Source organism: Notamacropus eugenii, chromosome 5, assembly GCF_028372415.1.
Source record: "Notamacropus eugenii isolate mMacEug1 chromosome 5, mMacEug1.pri_v2, whole genome shotgun sequence".
NCBI classification, from domain to species: domain Eukaryota; kingdom Metazoa; phylum Chordata; class Mammalia; order Diprotodontia; family Macropodidae; genus Notamacropus; species Notamacropus eugenii.
The window spans coordinates 337,816,753-337,834,838 of record NC_092876.1 but is presented as its reverse complement, the minus strand read 5'-3'; the positions used below and the strand labels follow the sequence as shown (position 1 = coordinate 337,834,838).

Here is an 18,086-nt window from a genome sequence, read left to right as displayed (position 1 = left end):
TCTTCCTGACTGTCCTCACTCTATGTTGCTTCCCTATCCTGACCCCAAGCCTCTTCTAACACTCCTTCATGCTATGTCTTCCCCTACTAGAAAACAAGTGCTTTGAGATCAAGGACTAGTTTATTTGCTTGTATTTACAGTGTAGGTGCTTAAAATATGGTTGATAGGTCTATATACATCTCTTTACCTAACTATTTGAGACTTAAGTATGATATTGTATTTGTCAAGTATCTGAGAATAGAGGATCACAGATGAGAGCTGGGGATCTTAGAGTCAACCAAGACCAACCCCCAGGAAACTGAGGCATAGAGAACTGGAAGGGGAATATCATCAAGTCCAATCCCTTCATTTGCATATGAAGAAACGAGGCTCAAGAGTAGGGAAGTGACTTGCCCAAGGTCACACAGATAGCAAGGGTTCTCAGGTGGGATTTGATCCTAAATCTAAGCCCTGGCTCCTACACCAGGACCTCTTACCCGCAACATGTAGCCATTGTGTTAAAAACCTCATCTGCCAAAAATACTAGACTCATCACCTTCCAGTGAAGAACAATCCAGAAAAAAGGCAAAGTGCTCATGTTCTCACCATAGCCTTTGTCAGGGTATCAATAAAACATATTGAGGTGAGTTCCTAGGCCATGTCTGTCCCTACTTCCTTTGAATACACAAACATAATGCTTATCACACATTAGAGCAGGGGGGAAAATTTTAGAGTTGATCCCAAAACTATTAGCAACATACCTCAGACTACAGGGTGGGAGAATGGGAAGAACATTGGCTCTGAGTTCAAATACTCCTTATTGCCTTTGTGACCTTAGACAAATCACTTAACCTCATTTCTCTCATCTGTACAATAAGGAGCTTGGACTAGATGGCCTCTTAGTCTAAAAACATTTGTGAAGCCCCTACTATATGCCAGGCACTATCCTAAGTGCTAGAGATACAAAGAAAAGAAAAAGCCAGTCCAGTCTCCCAAGGGGCTCATAGTCTAAGTTACAGCTCTGATCCTCTGATTCCTTCATCTTTTCTGGGACCTTCCTTCCCTGTTCTCAAACAAACACAAACAGATCAGGTCTCACTGCCAATTCCTGTCCATCACCTTCTTCAAGTAGCCTTCTCTGACTCAGTCCCACAACTCTGATCATTTCCTAGCATCTCTGATCCCTCCAGAGATCCTTCCTGTCAGTACAAAACTTGCACGGTATCCTCATGCCTTTGTTTATCCTTTGCAAAGTATTTCAGATGAAGTTCTGGGACCTGCACTAACTTACTCCACTGCTACCCACCTCCAACAGAGCTTCTCCTACAGCTCAGAAAACCACTGATTCATGTTATCATTGTTGTTATTGCTGACTCCCTAGGGTACTCCTCAGAACCAATTTTCCCAACCTCTGTTATTCTCAAACCCCCCAATTCCACTTCAGATTTCTCACACCCTCCAATGCCATCAGCAGATTGTAGAATCATAGGCCTCAGAGAGCCAAGGGAGGCAGCTAAGTGGTACAATGGACAGAGTGGTTGACCTATAGTCAGGAAGACCTGAGTTCAAATTCTGTCTCAGACATTTACTAGCTGTTGGACCCTGGGCAAGCTATTTAATCTCTGTTGGTCTCAGCTTCTTTATCTATGAAAGGCAGATGAGAGTTATGAGGATAAAAAATGAGATGTTTGTAAAATACTTTGCAAACTTTAAAATGCTATATAAATGTTAACTATTAGTAGCAGTCCAACTTCTTCATTTTGATCTTGCAAAATATTTTACTGAAAAGATAAGCACCATATATAATGAACCCCCATGTTTAGCCTTCTATATAAAAATCTGTCTCTATACTTAACAGGTCTTCCTTTCCTCCAGTCTCAGAGGGGGAATGTGTCTGCCTATCTTTACACAACTAATGTTTTCATCTATGCTCCCCATTCTGTGCCTTTTTTTCTCTGCATCATCTTCTCCAAGATTTTGCTCTTTTCTTTATGTCTTCTCTTCTTAGCGTCCTCAGTCATTCATTCTCTTACCTGTTCCTTCCCTTCTCCCTATAAATACAATTTCTCCTTACATTGGAAATACCTTCTCTTGATTCAGCTGCCCCCTTTTAATTAAGCTCTTGTCCTATTTCTATCCTTCCTCTTACTTCCCAACTTTTTGAATGGTCTCCATCCTCCATCTCCATTTTCTCAGCAGCCACTTACTCCTTAACTCCTGGGAATCTGGTTTATGCCACTTTTGTACTGAAACTGCCTTCTCAAAGGTTATTCACTGATTACTTCCTAATTTACAAACTCACCTACTTTTTTTTCCCCTTAGTCCTCCTTTTTCTTGAATTCCCCATAGCTTTTGACATTCTTTAACACCCCCTCCTTTCTAAAACTGTCTTTTCTCCTTTGGTTTCCATGACATTATGCTATCTTGGTTCTCCTATTACCAATTAGACTATATGTTTTTAATGGTAGGTTCCATTCCTTATCTAAATTTAGTACCTCCCCTGCTCTTAGAGCACTACTCTGCATACAGTAGGCACTAAATTTTGTAGTATTCCTACTATCATCTTCTTTTATGAGTCCACCTTGTCCTACATTCTTCTAAATGTGGATGTTGACCAAAGTACAATTTTCTGCCTTCTGTTCTACTCTCTTCCTCAGAGATTTACTATATTCCAGAGGCTTTAAAAATTAGTTTTATGCATATATGTCTCAAATTCATTGTACCCTATAGCTTTGAAGTCACAGCACTGGACAGCTCACCCTCCCCCCAAGAAAAAGAACCCCATTATTGTTTCATTAAATATTTGAAAGGGAAATCATTATCTTTCTCTTCCCTAAATACACCCATTCTAGATGTCTCTATTTCTCAAAATGGCATCATTATTTTCCTAGCTAATGACTCAAAAGCTCTGACTCCTCTGTTGACCTGCCATGATCTCACCTCATCTAATCTTACCAAGTCCTATTGATTCTACCTTCACAATTTCTCCTAATTTCTCCCTTCCTTTCCCATTCCCAGTATCACCTCCCAAGTCTACACCTTTGTCATCTCATATCTGGATGACTGCAACAATTTCCTCAGTAAACTCCCTACCTACTAGCTCTCCATCCCCACCTACAACCCCATGTTGCTGCCAGATGAATCCCCTAAAACAGCTATATCAGTATTTACTTGCTCTAAATATTTCCATGATCATCCAATGTTTACAAGAGAAATTCTAAACTCTTTAACAGAGTATTCCAAGTCCTCCCACAATCAGACCTCAACCTACCTTTCAGACTTTATCATCCATTGTTTTCCTATATAATAAGCTACTTAGCTTACTTGATCTGCTTATTTAATCCTGAACTCACCCAGGGCATTCCTTTCTCATAGATGATACTTATTTTGTTCTTCTTTTAATGTCTTCTTAATTAACAGCATCATACGATTTTCTTTTTGATTGGAAGAGACTTAAGCAGCTTCCTAACAGGTTTGTTTAAATACTTCTATTGACTAAGAACTCATTTCTCCACAAATTGGCCAGTTCATTTTTGATAGTTTTAATTGTTTGAAAGTTCTTTCTTATATAAAGTTGAAATCTGCCCAGATTGCTCAGTTGGACAAGTTCACCCTTCTTTAGGCAACCTGGCGGCTCCCATACCCAGGGTTTCACCATGTTGGTGCCAGACTTGGTGTGGATATCTGATCAACTTAGCCCACTGCAACTCCTGCCAGCTCAAGAGATCTACCATCTTCAAAGGTTATAGGTGTTTCCCACCACACTGGGATACACTGTCATCTTATATTGACCTTGAAGTCCCCTAAAAATCCCAGATCATTTTGTACATGAATGGCTAAGATGAGTCTCCCACCTATATTTATATGTATTTACACAGTTTATATTTTTAAAGCTAAATGAAGGATTTTATAGTAATCCCTATTAGATTTCATTTGACTGGATTTGGCACATTGTTCTGGCCTATCAAGATCTTTTTGAATCCTAATTCTGTCATCCAGCGTAATAACCATTCATTCCACTTTCATGCTACTTATGATAAGCATGCTCCCTGAGCCTTGGTCCAAGTCATAATGTTGAAAGGGGACAGAAGGGTCAGGCACATATTCCCATTAGATGAGGGCCACCAGGTTGGCACAGATTCACTAAACATCATTCTTTGGGCATTGTTTAGTCAGAGTTCTGCAAAATCCCAAAGCTCTCATCAGGACATGTGATCCCACGGATTGGGGTAGGGATAGAAAATTGCTCAAGAGAAGCATCTGAATGGGCAGTTGCTACCAGAATTCATCCTTAAAGATAAAAAAGCCTAAAGAAACAAAGTCCTGTACTTTTTTTCCCTTGACCTAACATATGTAGGACCCAGTAAAGGATTTGACCAGTATGGCTACAGTTATACTAAGGATAACAGGAGACTAGATCTGCATGGGACTTGAAAAACAAGTTTAAATAGTTCTTCTAAGCACCCATCTATTCATTTCAAAGCAGCTCACATAATGAAAAGTCTTGGAATAAACGAACAACAATAAAGTGTATATATTTATAATATACCACATATATAAACATATATTTGCATGTATATATCTAAGCAATACAGATGTATTTTATAAAACATCCATACATATGCATACATAAACACACATCTTTGATTCATTCATTCCAAGGATATATGCATATATTCGTATGCATATAAACACACACACATTTTCATACATTTATGTATATGTATATGCACACATATCTATACACACACACACACACATATAGTTATGTTTCAGTCACTGAGTCATGTCCAACTCTGTGACCCTGTGAACCTTATTGTGCATGGGGTTTTCTTGGCAAAGACACTGGAGTGGTTTGCCATTTCCTTCTCCACTGAATGGGTGTTGCCTCACACAAACTGAGACCTGGGAAAGACCTTACAAGGACTATAAATTTCTTGAAATAGAACTCTGGAAAACCAGGCATTGATAAAGCCAATGGGATACAAATGGAGCTACTAGACTTATGCTGTAAGCCCAAATCACTCTGGCTCTCACTGATTGGCCAACAGCAGGTCCCAATATAAGCCTCACTTGGTCACTGTTTGGGTTCTGATGACTCAGAGTAAGTATAAATAGCAATTGTTTCGCTTCTGCCCAGAAACCCTGAGGGTCTTCCCCTCTGAGATTGATTTTTTCCCACCAGTAGGCAAAAGAGGTTGTCTTTCACCTCATTTCATACCCAGTCTTAATCACTGAGACCTGGGAAAGATTTGGGGCCATCTCTACTGGCTCTGATCTATGTCTAGTCACTGGAACCACATGGTTCTGGAGAAGAGAGTGAGGCTTTGCATAGCCCTCCCTCACCATAATCCAATTCACTTATAAATCAAGACATCACCTTCCTGATGCCACTGGTCCTTTTCAAGAACCAAGGACAAACAACAACTATCTGGCATGTGTGGGCATGTGCGTATATAGGGATGGTGGGGGATGGGGATGGTAATATATGTATTTATATATATGTATGTATATGCATACGTGTATATATACATACATTTTGGTGTATATCTATGTATATTGTATATAAATATGCTCATCTATTTGCACACATACACATACATACACATATAGTTTGCTATGTGCCAAATATTGTGTTAAGTACTGAGGATATAACTAGTAAAAGTATAGTAATTCCTTCACTAAAGGAGTTCACACTCTAATTGGGGGAGGTCACACATCTAAGAAAGTTCAGCTGCAGAGTGGATGGAAACACCCCAAAGTCTTAAGGGTGCATGAATAGGTCAGGAGGCAGTGACTGGGTCCCCGGGGGTAGGGAACCTGTGGTCTTCTAGCCTTTTGACTGAGTCCAAGTTTTATACAACAAATATTAAGGGGATTGTGAAGGTTGGATTCAAACAAAGGGCTGCACTTGAGGACATAGAGGGTCACATGTGGCCTTGAGGCCACAGGTTTCCCACTCTTGGACTGGGAAAAAGAAGGAAAGATGAGACTAATAATTGAACACCTCCAACATATTAGAGAGCTGCAGATTAGAAGATAGGAGATTTGAGCTCTAATGAGCTGCCCTGGGCAGGTCATTTCATTTCCCTTGACTGTAAGAGTAGAATATTCCATGCATATAATAGGTGTTTAATAAATGCTTGTTCTTGTTGCTGTGGGCTCCTGGGTATCTCTTTTGCTATCCTTCTATCCTATCTTGTACTCTCTATGGTATTTAATGGATACACAGAAGTAGCTTTCTTCCACCTCCCCCTCCCCTCTTCCTTTCAATTCAAAGTCCTTTTGATTAGACTGACAAGATTCCAAGAAAATATAGTCATACCAGCCTCCATTAGGAGTACTTCAGCACTGGCCAAGAGTTGTCATCCAGAACTCCAAATACATTTTGCAGACACCATCTTCTTAATGAGAAGTCCATTTTCAAAATCATTTTCCCTCTCCTGACCTCCCTGCAATCTGATATAGGCTATATACATGTACAATCATATTAAGCATATTTCCACATTAATTATGTTGTGAAAGAAGAATCAGAACAAAAGGAAAAAGCTATGAGAAAGAAAAAAACAAAAAGCAACAAAAAAAAGAGAAAATAGTTTGCTTCGATTTGCATTCAGATTCCTTAGTTCTTGCTCTGGATGTGGATAGCACTTTCCATCATGAGTCTTTTTGAATTGTCTTAGATGATGGAATTGCTGAGAAGAGTTAAGTCCATCACAGTTGAACACAATGTTGTCACTGTATACAGTGTTCTCCTAGTTCTGCTCACTTCACTCAGCATCAGTTCTATTGCTGGCTTTCTTAGCCAGCCTTCTAGTCTCCTATACAATATTCTTTCCCTTCTTTGCTATTCTTTATATGTTGCAGAATGGCAGCACTGACAAAATGCCAGCTGTACCTCCTAAAGTATTCTCTTGCCCATGACTTTAATCTTCAGCCATGTTTTCTAGTATCCTTTTAGCAATATCACTCATGCCCACAGGAATGACCCAGGAGTCATCCGGCTTAACAAGTCTTAGGAGACTAGGACTATCTGTCATGTTCTGGAAGTGTAACTTCTCACCCTGGAAGCTGCTTCTACTCCTGTAGTCATCTCACTCCTGAAAAATCTCCCTCCTCTCATGGCAAGTTCTTCCCCAGAACCTGCATTTGAAGAAGTTCCCAAGCCAGCCGTGGTCACTTTTTACATCTCTCCATTCTTTGTACTCCTCCACTATGCTCCAGTACAGGTATCTTCTCCACTCCACTCCCATTTTTTCAGCTACCTTTTATCTTCCCCCATTAGGATGTCAGTTCCTTGAGGACAGGGACTGATTTTCTTTTTCCTTGCATTTGTATTCCCAGAATTTAGCACAATGTTTGGCATATAGTAAGCTCTTAATAAATGTTATATCTGTCTACCTAAAAAAGAAAACATCTATTATGATGATGTGAATAACTATTGCTTTGGTACCCTCAGCAGAGAGTCACCAACCACCACTACTTGTCTTTGCTTCTTCTGAGCCTTCTTGGATGATCTTGACATAGTGAGTGCCTCTTGATAGCACCAGTGAATCCACATTATATTATTCCTTGGAGTATGAGTAGTGGCTTCCTCTTCAGAATGTCCAGATCCTTTCTCTTTAGGAAGAACATCATATTTGTTTCTTGTTGCCAAGTGTTCAGTGGTCTTTCTCCCCTTTCTCCTGTGTGTGACATTTTTCCATTCTCTAAACTCCTGAGACAGATCAGGATTCACCCTCCCCCCCTAGACCATTTCAGATTCTTTTTTTGGTCAGCTGATGGAATGATTTTCCTAAAGTTTGGGTCTGATCATGTTACTCCCCTGCTCAGTAATTTCCAGTGACTCCCTCTTGCCTTTGGATTATATACAAACTCCTCTGTTCATCTCTTAAATTCCTTCACAACCTATCTTTCCAACATTATTATATATTATTCCCTTTCTCACACTCTATGGTCTAGCCAAACTGGCCTTCTTACTGTTTTATCACATGACACTCCATCTCCCTGATTTTGTATTGTCCATCTCCCTGGTTTAGAATGAATTCCTACCTCATCTCACCTCCACCTCACAGAATCTCTTCTTTCCTTTCAGATCCTGTTCGTGTACTACCTTCCCTATGAAGCCTTTCCTGCCTCACCTAGCTGGTACAGCTCCCTGCTCCAAAAAAAGTTTACCTTATACTTATTTCATATATACTTATTCATATGTACTTCATCTCCTCCAATAGTATCTAAACTCCTTGAGGGCAAGAGTTGATTCATTTTTGTCTTTCCATTCCTAGTGCCCAACATAGTACCTGACACATAGTAAGTGCTTAATAAGTGCTTATTGATTGATTAATCAATTTGTTGTTCAGTCATTTTTTAGTTGTGTTCAACTCTTCACTGACCCCCATTTGGGGTTTTCTTGGCAAAGATGCTGAAGTGATTTGCCATTTCCTTCTTCAGCTCATTTTATAGATGAGGAAACTGAGGCAAACAGGGTTAAGTGATTTGCCCAGGGTCACACACCTATTAAAAACTCAGGAAGGATAATCTTTCTGACTTCAAGGCCAGCACTCTTTCCACTGGGTCACCTAGCTGTCCCATGATTGATCAATAGATCTGTATTTGTTTTCACATTAAAGCCCACTGGTGAGTGAGTGTGTGTATGTCTGTGTGTGTGTGTGTGTGTGCATACAACCTTCTCTCCTATAAGATTCCAGTCTTAACCTTGATCACACACAACAATCCAAAAAGAAATGGCATTTTGGGGAAGTGAACGACTAGCTAAGAAGATAGCATTCAAGAATGGGATTTGAACTTCTGAACTATGGCTTAAAATATAGGAACAATGGTCTGTTGGCCAGGAATAGAACACTCATAACAGGGACTGGTAAAAATACATCTGCCTAGAATCTTGTGAATGTGACCGAAAGAGCTTTAAACTGAATGTAGAGGGGAAAGGAGAAAACTCTCCAGAAATAACATGCCTAGATACCAGGAACAGTAGCAGGTGCAACATATAAAGAATAGCAAAAGAAGGAAAGAAGATTTTACAGGAGACTAGAAGGCTGGCTAAGAAAGCCAACAATAGAACTGATGCTGAGTGAAATGAGCAGAACCAGGAGAACATTTATACACAATAACAGCCACAGTGTGAAATGACTGCCTTAGACTTAGCTCTTCTCAGCAATACAAAGATCTAAAACAACTCCAAAAGACTCATGATGGAAAATGCCATCCACATCCTGAGAAAGAAATATGGACTCTGAATGCAAATCGAAGGAGATCATTTACTCTTTTTTGTTGTTGTTTTTTTCTTTCTCATGGTTTTTTGCTTTTGTTCTGACTCTTCTTTGTTTAGCATGAAGGTACATGCATAGCCTATATCAGATTTTATGCTGTATTGGGGAGGGAGGAGGAGAAGGAAAGAGGGAAATTTACAACTCAAAATCTTATAAAAGTGAATGTTGAAAACTAAAAATTGATAAATTTTTTTAAAAAAATAAATAAAATAGATTGCTTACCAAAAAAAAAAAAAAAGCCAGCAATAAAACCCATGACCTCCAGTATCTATAAATAAATGGATAATTCACTCCATGTCTAAGGCAAGGAGGAAAATTCAGTTCATAGTATGGATTAGATTTGGTGGGATGGAACTCATCCTGCAATAACACCATGGAAGAGCTTTAAGAGGAACAGGAAAGATAAAAGGGACAGTGGAGGAACACTGTATCCTGAAAAGACCAACTCTCTGGTTAAGAAATCTAGGAACCAGAGGGGAAAACATGTTGGAGAGCATGTGAGGGAGACTCATAGAGGGTGAAATGGAAGTTGGCATATTTACAGCCAAACTACAGAGCAGAGAAGACAGAAAGAGGATATCGACGAGAATTTCAGAAAACAGATCATAAATATGGCACAATGGAATGATACAACAACAATAAATTCTTCCAGTTATCTGGACATATGGAGATTTCATTGCCAAAAGCAGAATAACTGATATATTCCTGGCTTGTGTTTATGATCATTTTGTTTTTCAAAAGGTAGAGGAAACCACAAGCTGGGACTGCTATTATAGACATGAATCTGTTTGTGAAGGTGGGAGTAGCTGTTGACATGATAAATGACTGGAATGTTATGGAGAGGCTGATTTTGGGAGAGTCTATTTCAAAAGATTCAGAGAAAGGAGAGGGAGGATTCCATGACCTAAAGTGCTCAGGGTAGACAAACTTGGGAAATATGGGAAGCTCATAGGAAAGAAATTCTGAAGGCACAAAGATGAATAATCCCAATGATGAAGAATAGGGGTGGTTGTCTAAAGAGAGTATTATCAATGCATAAAGAACTCAATGACCAACTCAAAAAAAGACAAAGGCAGCTCACAAGACGAATACAAAAGTGCAACATTGCCCATAAAATAGTGTCAGAATGTGAGCTGAGGTTGGTGTTGTGATTTAAGGACTTAAAAAAAAAAAAAAGGACATTTAGAGCTACATTTGTAGTAAGAGGAAAGACCACTGCTCTATGTGAATGGAACAGTGGTAATGTATGACAGACAGATCCTCGTTGTTACTGTTTTCTCAGACATGGAGAATAATCTAAGAAACAAAAAAATGCTTATGAATAAATTGGAACCCCAAACAAGTGAGCTCTGAATCACCGGACCTAGTCAGACTATTGAAAGACCTGACAAATATAATTGCTAAATTGTTGTCAATGTTTTTTGGAAGGCAACAGAAAATGGAAAATGTACCACAGGACTGGAGAAGAATAAATATTTTCCCAACCTTCAAAATAGGAAACATAGTGAGTGAAGTTTGCAAGGTATGAACCACTAAGCTTGACTTTTACTCCTGACAAACTGCTACAACATATTATTATTAAAAAGTTGGTGTATGAGATTTAGAATAGGATAAATTTTGTCATGGGCAGCTAGTTGGTGAAGTATATCAAGTGCCTGACCTGAAGTCAGGAAGACTCATCTTCCTGAATTCAAATTTGGTCTTAGACACTTACTAGCTATGTGACCCTGGGCAAGAAACTTACCCTTGTTTACCTCAGTTTCCTTATCTGTAAAATGAACTGGAAAAGAAAATGGCAAACCACTCCAGTATCTTTGCCATGAAAACCCCAAATGGGGCCACAAAGAGGCAGACATGACTGAAAATAACTGGACCACCCACAACAACAAACAACAAATACTGTTAGGTGTAGACAACTGAACTGGGTCTTCTAAGAAGAAATATAATGATGACAAATGTAAAGTTCTATACTGGGTTCAAAAAAATCAATTTTACAAGTACAAGATAAGAGAGGAGTGACTAGAAAGCAGTTCTGTCAAAAAGATCCGAAGATTTGGGGGGACTGCAAGTTCAAAATGAGCCAACAATGTGCCATGGATGGCAAAGTACAATGTCGTACTATAACATGCTGGGGGCACAGTGTCCACAAACCAAGAAGTAAGGGTACTTCACTTTGAAATAATCAGAAATTTAGATTCCTATATTGAGTTCTGTGCTCTGCATTTTAGGAAAGACATTGACAAGCTGCAGTAGGAAAGCCACAAGGGTGAGGGGGACTGGAAACCATGTCACATGAGAACTGGCTGAAAGATGAGGGAGGTTTGATCTGTAGAAAAGAACCAATCAATAGGCACTTGAGTCCTTACTCTATGCTTAGGACTTATACAAGGCTCTGGAGATGAAAATACTTAGGATGAAACCATTGCTATTCTCACAAATAAGATTTAAAGTAGAATGTGGTGGTTGACTTCAAGTACTTGAAGAGCCATGAATCTAAAAAGGAGCTCAACAAGTTGTTTCAACCAGCAAGCTTTTATTAAGCATTACCTACTACATGTAATCATTTCTCTGATGTCATGGTCTTCTTCGAAAACGAAGGATGAATACAACAACTATGTGCCAGGTAAGTGTGCTAAGCACTGAGGATACAAAGAGAGGGCAAAAACAGTCCCTCGCCTCATGGAGTCTACATTCTATTGGGGTAGACATTATGTTAATAATCAGGTATAAATTAGATATGTCCAGAGTGGACAGAATGTAAGCTTAGAGTGAAGGCTGGCAGCTGGAGGTGGAAGTTGGAATAGAATCGGGAAAGCCTTTTGTAGTAGGTGACATTGAAGATGAGTCCTGAATGAGGCCAAGAATTCTAAGAGGTAGAGGTAAAGAGGGACAGCATTCCAGGCAGAAGGGAAAGGCAAGGCTCAGAGGTAGGAGATGTTATGTAGAAGGAATACCAGGTAGGCCAGTATGGCTGAGTCATAGAATATATCATGGGGAACAATGTGTTCTAAGAAGGCTGGAAAGGTAGCATGAGGCCAGAATGAGAGGAACTTTCAATGCCAAAAAAGGACTTTATATTTTATTCCATAGTCTTTGGAGTCTTTGAATTGGTTGGTTAGTTGTTCTTTGTTCTCAAAGAAGACCAAAATGATATCACTATGTTGGGGTCAAGGTGCAGTGTGTCCAACTGGGGCTAATCAGACCAATATGAGCTGGGAAGGTTATACCACAAGCCAAGTACAAATAATCAAGGTGAACATCTGGAGTGGAGAGGGCTCTAAACTTGCAAATTCTACATTTCTTTTGAGCTACTGCAAATCTGCTTTACCCATAGAGCACAGCATCTTCTTTGATGTGGCCATGCCATGCTGGGAAGTTCTATGCCAGGGTCTCCCATGTTACACAACTGATTCCAAAGTTCTTCCCAGAGATCTTGAGAGTGTCCTCGTTTTGCTTCTTTTGACCACCATGTTGAGTAAGGGGGGAGGTAATTACAATGGTCAGATCTCAGGTTTAAGAAAATCACTTAGGCAGCTGTATGAAAGAGGAATTGGAGTGGTGTGAGGTTTGGCTTGGAGACCACTTAGAAGGGAATCGCAATAATCCAGCTGAGAGATTATATGGGTCTGACCTAGGGTGATGTCTGTGTGGGTAGAGTGAAGGCAATTGTTGTTAGACATGTTGCAGAAGAAGAGATTATAACGTTGGACAACTGGTAGGATTTGTGGGGTAAGAAAAGAGAAGGGAAAGGGGAGGGAATAAGCATTTATATAGCACCTACTATGTATGAGCCAGGTACTGTGCTAAGCACATAAAAAGGAGGAAGACACACAGACTGTGAATCTAGGTGACTGGAAGTTTAGTGCTACCCTGCTAATCAAAGGAAAGTTCAGAAAAGGGGAAATATAATGAGTTCCATTTCAGACATATTGGGTATGAGATATTTATGTGCAGTTTTAAATGTCCAATAGGCAGTTGGTGATGCAGGGATAAATCTCAGGAGAGGGATCAAGCTGGAATTATACATCTGGGAATGACCTGCAGAGAGACGATAATCGAACCTCTGGGAGCTTATGGGATCATCAAGTAAAATAATATAAAGAGAAAGAAAAGGACCCAGGGCAGAGTCTTGGGGATACCCACAGTTAGTGGGTGTCATATGGATGAAGAGCCAGCAAAGGAGACTGAGAAGGAGTCATCATGTAGGTAAGAGAAAAACGAAGAGAGAAAAATGTCAAGAATACCCAGAGAAGAGAAAGTAACCAATAAGGGAAGAGGTCAAGAAGGATGAGGACAGAAAAAAGCATATTAGATTTGGTAATTAAGAGATCATTGATGGCAGATGAGTTTGGAAAAATTTGGGAAAATTAGTATGAGGTGATGGAGAGTGAGGTAAGCACAATCAGAACAGATTATGCAATACCATTGTAAGGACAGGCAACTTGGAACTCTGGTTAATGTAGGAAGCGACTGTGATTCTAGTGGTTTGACGATGCTACCCACCTCCCGACAGAAAGATGATGGACTCAAGCTGCAGAATGAAACAAAGCATTTTTGTGCATGACCAATATGAGAATTAGCTGTCTTTGACTTTGAGTATTCATTATGAAAGTTTTCTTTTTCTTTTTTTTAAATTGAAATGGAGTGTAAGGGAGAGAAAATAATGCTTGTTAACTGAAAAGCCAACTCACATCAAAATGAGAGAGAAAAAGAAAGAGAAAGGGGGGGTTGGAGAGAGAGAGACAGAGACAGACAGAGAGACAGAGAGAGACAGAGACAGAGAGAGAGACAGAGACAGATCATTGGTCACTTTAAAGGGAATGGTTTGAGTTGAATGATGAGATTGTAAGCTAAGTTAAAAAGAAAATGAGAGAAGTGGAGGTACCACATATATGTGGCTTTTTCAAAGAATTTAGCTGAGAAGAGCATAAGAATGTGAGGGATTTTTTAGGGCTAAGGGACATGTGTTTTTGTGTTTGTAGGCAGCACAGAAAGAGTTAGTAGATGAGGGAGATAAAAGATTAGAGGACAGTGGAGGTGACACACTTTGTTATACAGGACAGGAGTGGATGGGATCAAGGACATATGTAAGCCTTGCTGAGGTAGTCACGCTGGCCCTGACCATAACCCAGGAAGGTTGACATGGTAAGGCTTTTGTGACTGGTGCAGCACTGGCCTACCCAGTGAAAGGCTGAGCCATAGGCTCTTCCTGATAAGCAAAGGGCTGAGCTTGCCATGTAACTATTTATACCCTCAGGACTCCAACGTCACCCACCTTATCTCCTCTCAGAAGCTGAATCCTCCTTTTTGTGTTTTCTCCTTCAATTAGGATGTAAGCACCTCAAGAGCAAAAACTGTCCAGGTTTTCAGTGTGTATCCCCAGAGCATACCGTAAATGCTTAATAAGTATATTTTTACTAATTTGTTCATTCAATAAAAGTATTCAAATGTAGTCTGGATGACCATTTGTTGAGAGTTTGTTATAAAAGCGATTATTTTTCAGGTCTAGATTGGACTAAGCTGCTGAGTCCAACTCTGAGATCCAGTGACATTTTGACATGAGTCCTTGGAAGAGCTAAAATGTGGCCATGACCTCAAAAATATACTCTCACTTCTGTTTCTGACCACCTGTGTAACTGGGATTAAGTCACCTTACCTCTCTGAGCTTTAGTTTCCTCATCTGAAAAACAGCATGATTGAACTAAATCACCTTTGAGTTCCCTTATATTCTCTAAAATTCTCTGATTCTGAGATTCTAATGAAGGATATTAATTTATTTCCAATGCAGTCAATTCTCTATTTCTGTATCTGTGGGGTGAAGGTAGTGCTAGCCAATTTTCTGAGTGCCTACTTTGCACCAGGTGTTGTGTGGAGAGGGAACACAGGAGAGATGAAGATAATGATACAAGGCATTGTATAATTCAGAAATCTATTGGTCTTTAAAAAGAATCATAAGGGGTCTTTTGGTTGTTCTTTTTGGAAACAGATTTGCCCTCTTAGCGTCGGTTGATATCTAAATGAGTTTCCACTCTCTGAGCACACATGCATTGATGGCTAGGGGAAGGCAGCTGTACGGACCATGGAAAACTGGGGCTTGTGCCCACGTTTAATGCTTATCACATACTTTCCACTGGCATGAGTGCTTAGCATTCAACATTCAATCAGGCTACTGGAAGAATTATAACTGATTGGCTCCCAACACCATGTGGGCCCTATCAGTTTGTGCTTCTCCAAAGAGAAGTTGTTTGTCAGTGTGTGTGTGTGTGTGTGTGTGTGTGTGTGTGTGCACGCACGTGTGTATGTATGTGTATAATACACACAAATGTATGTATATAAATATTTTTTTCAAGTCTCCAGTAAATGCATTTGGAATTTGAAGGTGGTACGCTCCTTACTTTGGATGTCAAAAAACTAAAGAAGAGTAAACGAACTAAGACCACAACTCAGAAATTATGCAGGATAGTTGGCTCAGGGAATATTACTTACTCCATAAAAATGATGAATATGATTCACTCCCCAGTTGATAAATGGTCAAAGGCTATGATTGGGCAGTTTTCAAAAGAAGAAATCAAAGAGCATTTATAGCTATATGAAAAAAAGCTCTAAATCATTACTGATTAAAGAAATGCAAATTAAAACAAATATAGGGTACTACCACACATCTATCAGACTGGCTAATATGACAGAAAAGAAAAATTAAAAACTGCTATGAGGGATATGAAAAAATAGGGATACATGCATTGTTTGTGGAGTTGTGAACTGGTCCAACCATTCTGGAGAACAATCTGGAACTATGCCCAAAGGCATAAAACTGTACCTACCTTTTGATCCAGTAACACCACTACTAGTCTATATCCCAAAGAGAGCAAAGAGAAAGGAAAAAGACCTATATGTACAAAAATATTTCCGGCAGCTCTTTTTGTGGTGGCAAAGAAGGGGGTACCCATAAAATGGGGAATGGTTGAGAATGTGCGGTACGTGATTGTGATAGAATACTACTATGCTAAAAGAAATGACATGAACTAAGGCAAAGTGAAGTGAACAGAACCAGAAGAACGTTATACACAGTAAGAGCAACGTTGTAATGATGATCAACTAACAAAGACTTAGCTACTATGACCAAAAATGATTCGGGACAGTTCCAAAAGACTCACAAAGAAAATACTATCTACATCCAGAGAGAACAGGCAAACTCTGAGTACAGATCTAAATATATTTTTTTCACTTTATTTTACTTGCTTTTTTTTGTAATCATGGGTAATATGGAAATATGTTTTTGCATGCCTTTGCATATATGATTGATATTAAATTACTAGTTTTCTCCAGAGATGGAAGAGAGGCAGGAGAAAGTGAGAGAATTTGGAACTCAAAATTTTTAAAAATTAATGAAAATGAATGAAAGAAAAAATAATACTATTTGTTATATGGGATGGTGCTCTGGGAGGAACAGGGGAAGGATACTGGGAATAACTATGATGATGTAAAAACAAAAGAAATCAATACAAACAAAAAAAACTGAATGCTGTGTAATTATAATGACTGGTTCAGTCATTTCATTCATATCTGACTCTTCCTGATCCTATGTGTGGTTTTCTTGGCAAAGATACTGGAGCGGTTTGCCATTTCCTTCTCCAGCTCATTTTACAGATGAGGAAACTGAGATAAATAGGGTTAAGTGACTTACCCAGGGTCATATAGCTAGTAAGTGTCTGTTCAATCAGGTTTTCCTGACTCCAGGACCAGCATTCTGTCCACTGCATCACCTAGCTGCTCTATAATAACTGAACCCAGCCCCAAAGAAGAGACGTGAGAATGCACCTCCCCTTTCTTCCAAGTAAGGGATCATGGACGTGGAACACTGCATATACTGTCAGACATGATTGATAGCTGTGTAATTTTGCTAAGCTGCTTCATTTTCCTGTTTTTATTCTTTGTTATCATGGATGACTCCTTAGGTGGGGGAGAGAGATACTGAGAAATGAAGGTGATGTAGGAGGAAAAAATATAACCCATCCCCCAATTTATGGTTAGAACTAAAAATTTGTCATAAATCAATGCGAAAAGATTATCTGCATGTGAAAAATTGAGTTGACTACAAATATTTCTCTTTTAGCACCTTTGTCTGGTGACCATTAGCCCAAGAGACCAATGAAGGGTTAAAACCCTCCCAAGTCATTTCCTCAGGTTCCCCTGTACCTGATGGGCTTCCTCATGGAAGAGCTCCTGAACATGGGCAGCCTGTGGCATCCTCTATTGAATAAGGGTCTGGTGGTCAAAATGTCCAGTGGTGGGCAGGAAGGCCAGTCTAAAGGATAAATGTCTTGGGTCAGGCTATTGTCCTCATCTCCCCCCACACCACACCACACACTATCCTGAATTATCCCTCTATACCCTTGCTAATGCTTAAGGTCCTCCCCCCTCCCCAGATCCTTCACATTTTTCCAAACATCTTTTCTTTAAAGTCCAGTGTGGGAGGTAACGCAGTGCAATGGAAAGAGTATTAGCTATGGAGTACAAACTTCTGGGTTGAAGTCCCAGCTCTGCCCCTTACTGTGCCATTTTGGGCAAAAAATTTAAATCCTCTGGGCCTCAGTTTCTTCCTCTGTAAAATAAAGAGGGCCAGATTAAATGGCCTCTGAGGTCTCTTCCGGATGCAAATCTGTGATGCTATGATCATCTCACCTTCTCCATGAAGCCCTCTCTGATCACCCTTCTATCCCCTCTACAGAATATATATATATATATATATATATATATATATATATATATATATATATATATATATATATATATATATATATATATATATATATGTGT

At 39.5% G+C, this 18,086-nt stretch overlaps 1 protein-coding gene across 2 annotated transcripts in view; it reads right to left on the bottom strand.

Moving 5' to 3' along the window:
- Window positions 1-18,086, bottom strand: part of SLC12A8 (solute carrier family 12 member 8) — a 188,467-nt gene that overhangs the window by 167,694 nt on the left and 2,687 nt on the right. For both annotated transcript variants that reach the window (XM_072613747.1, XM_072613748.1), the window contains exon 2: window positions 17,466-17,574. In XM_072613747.1, coding sequence (XP_072469848.1) covers window positions 17,466-17,516 — 51 coding nt within the window. In that variant the 5' untranslated portion in view covers window positions 17,517-17,574. The remainder of the gene's footprint in view (window positions 1-17,465; window positions 17,575-18,086) is intronic.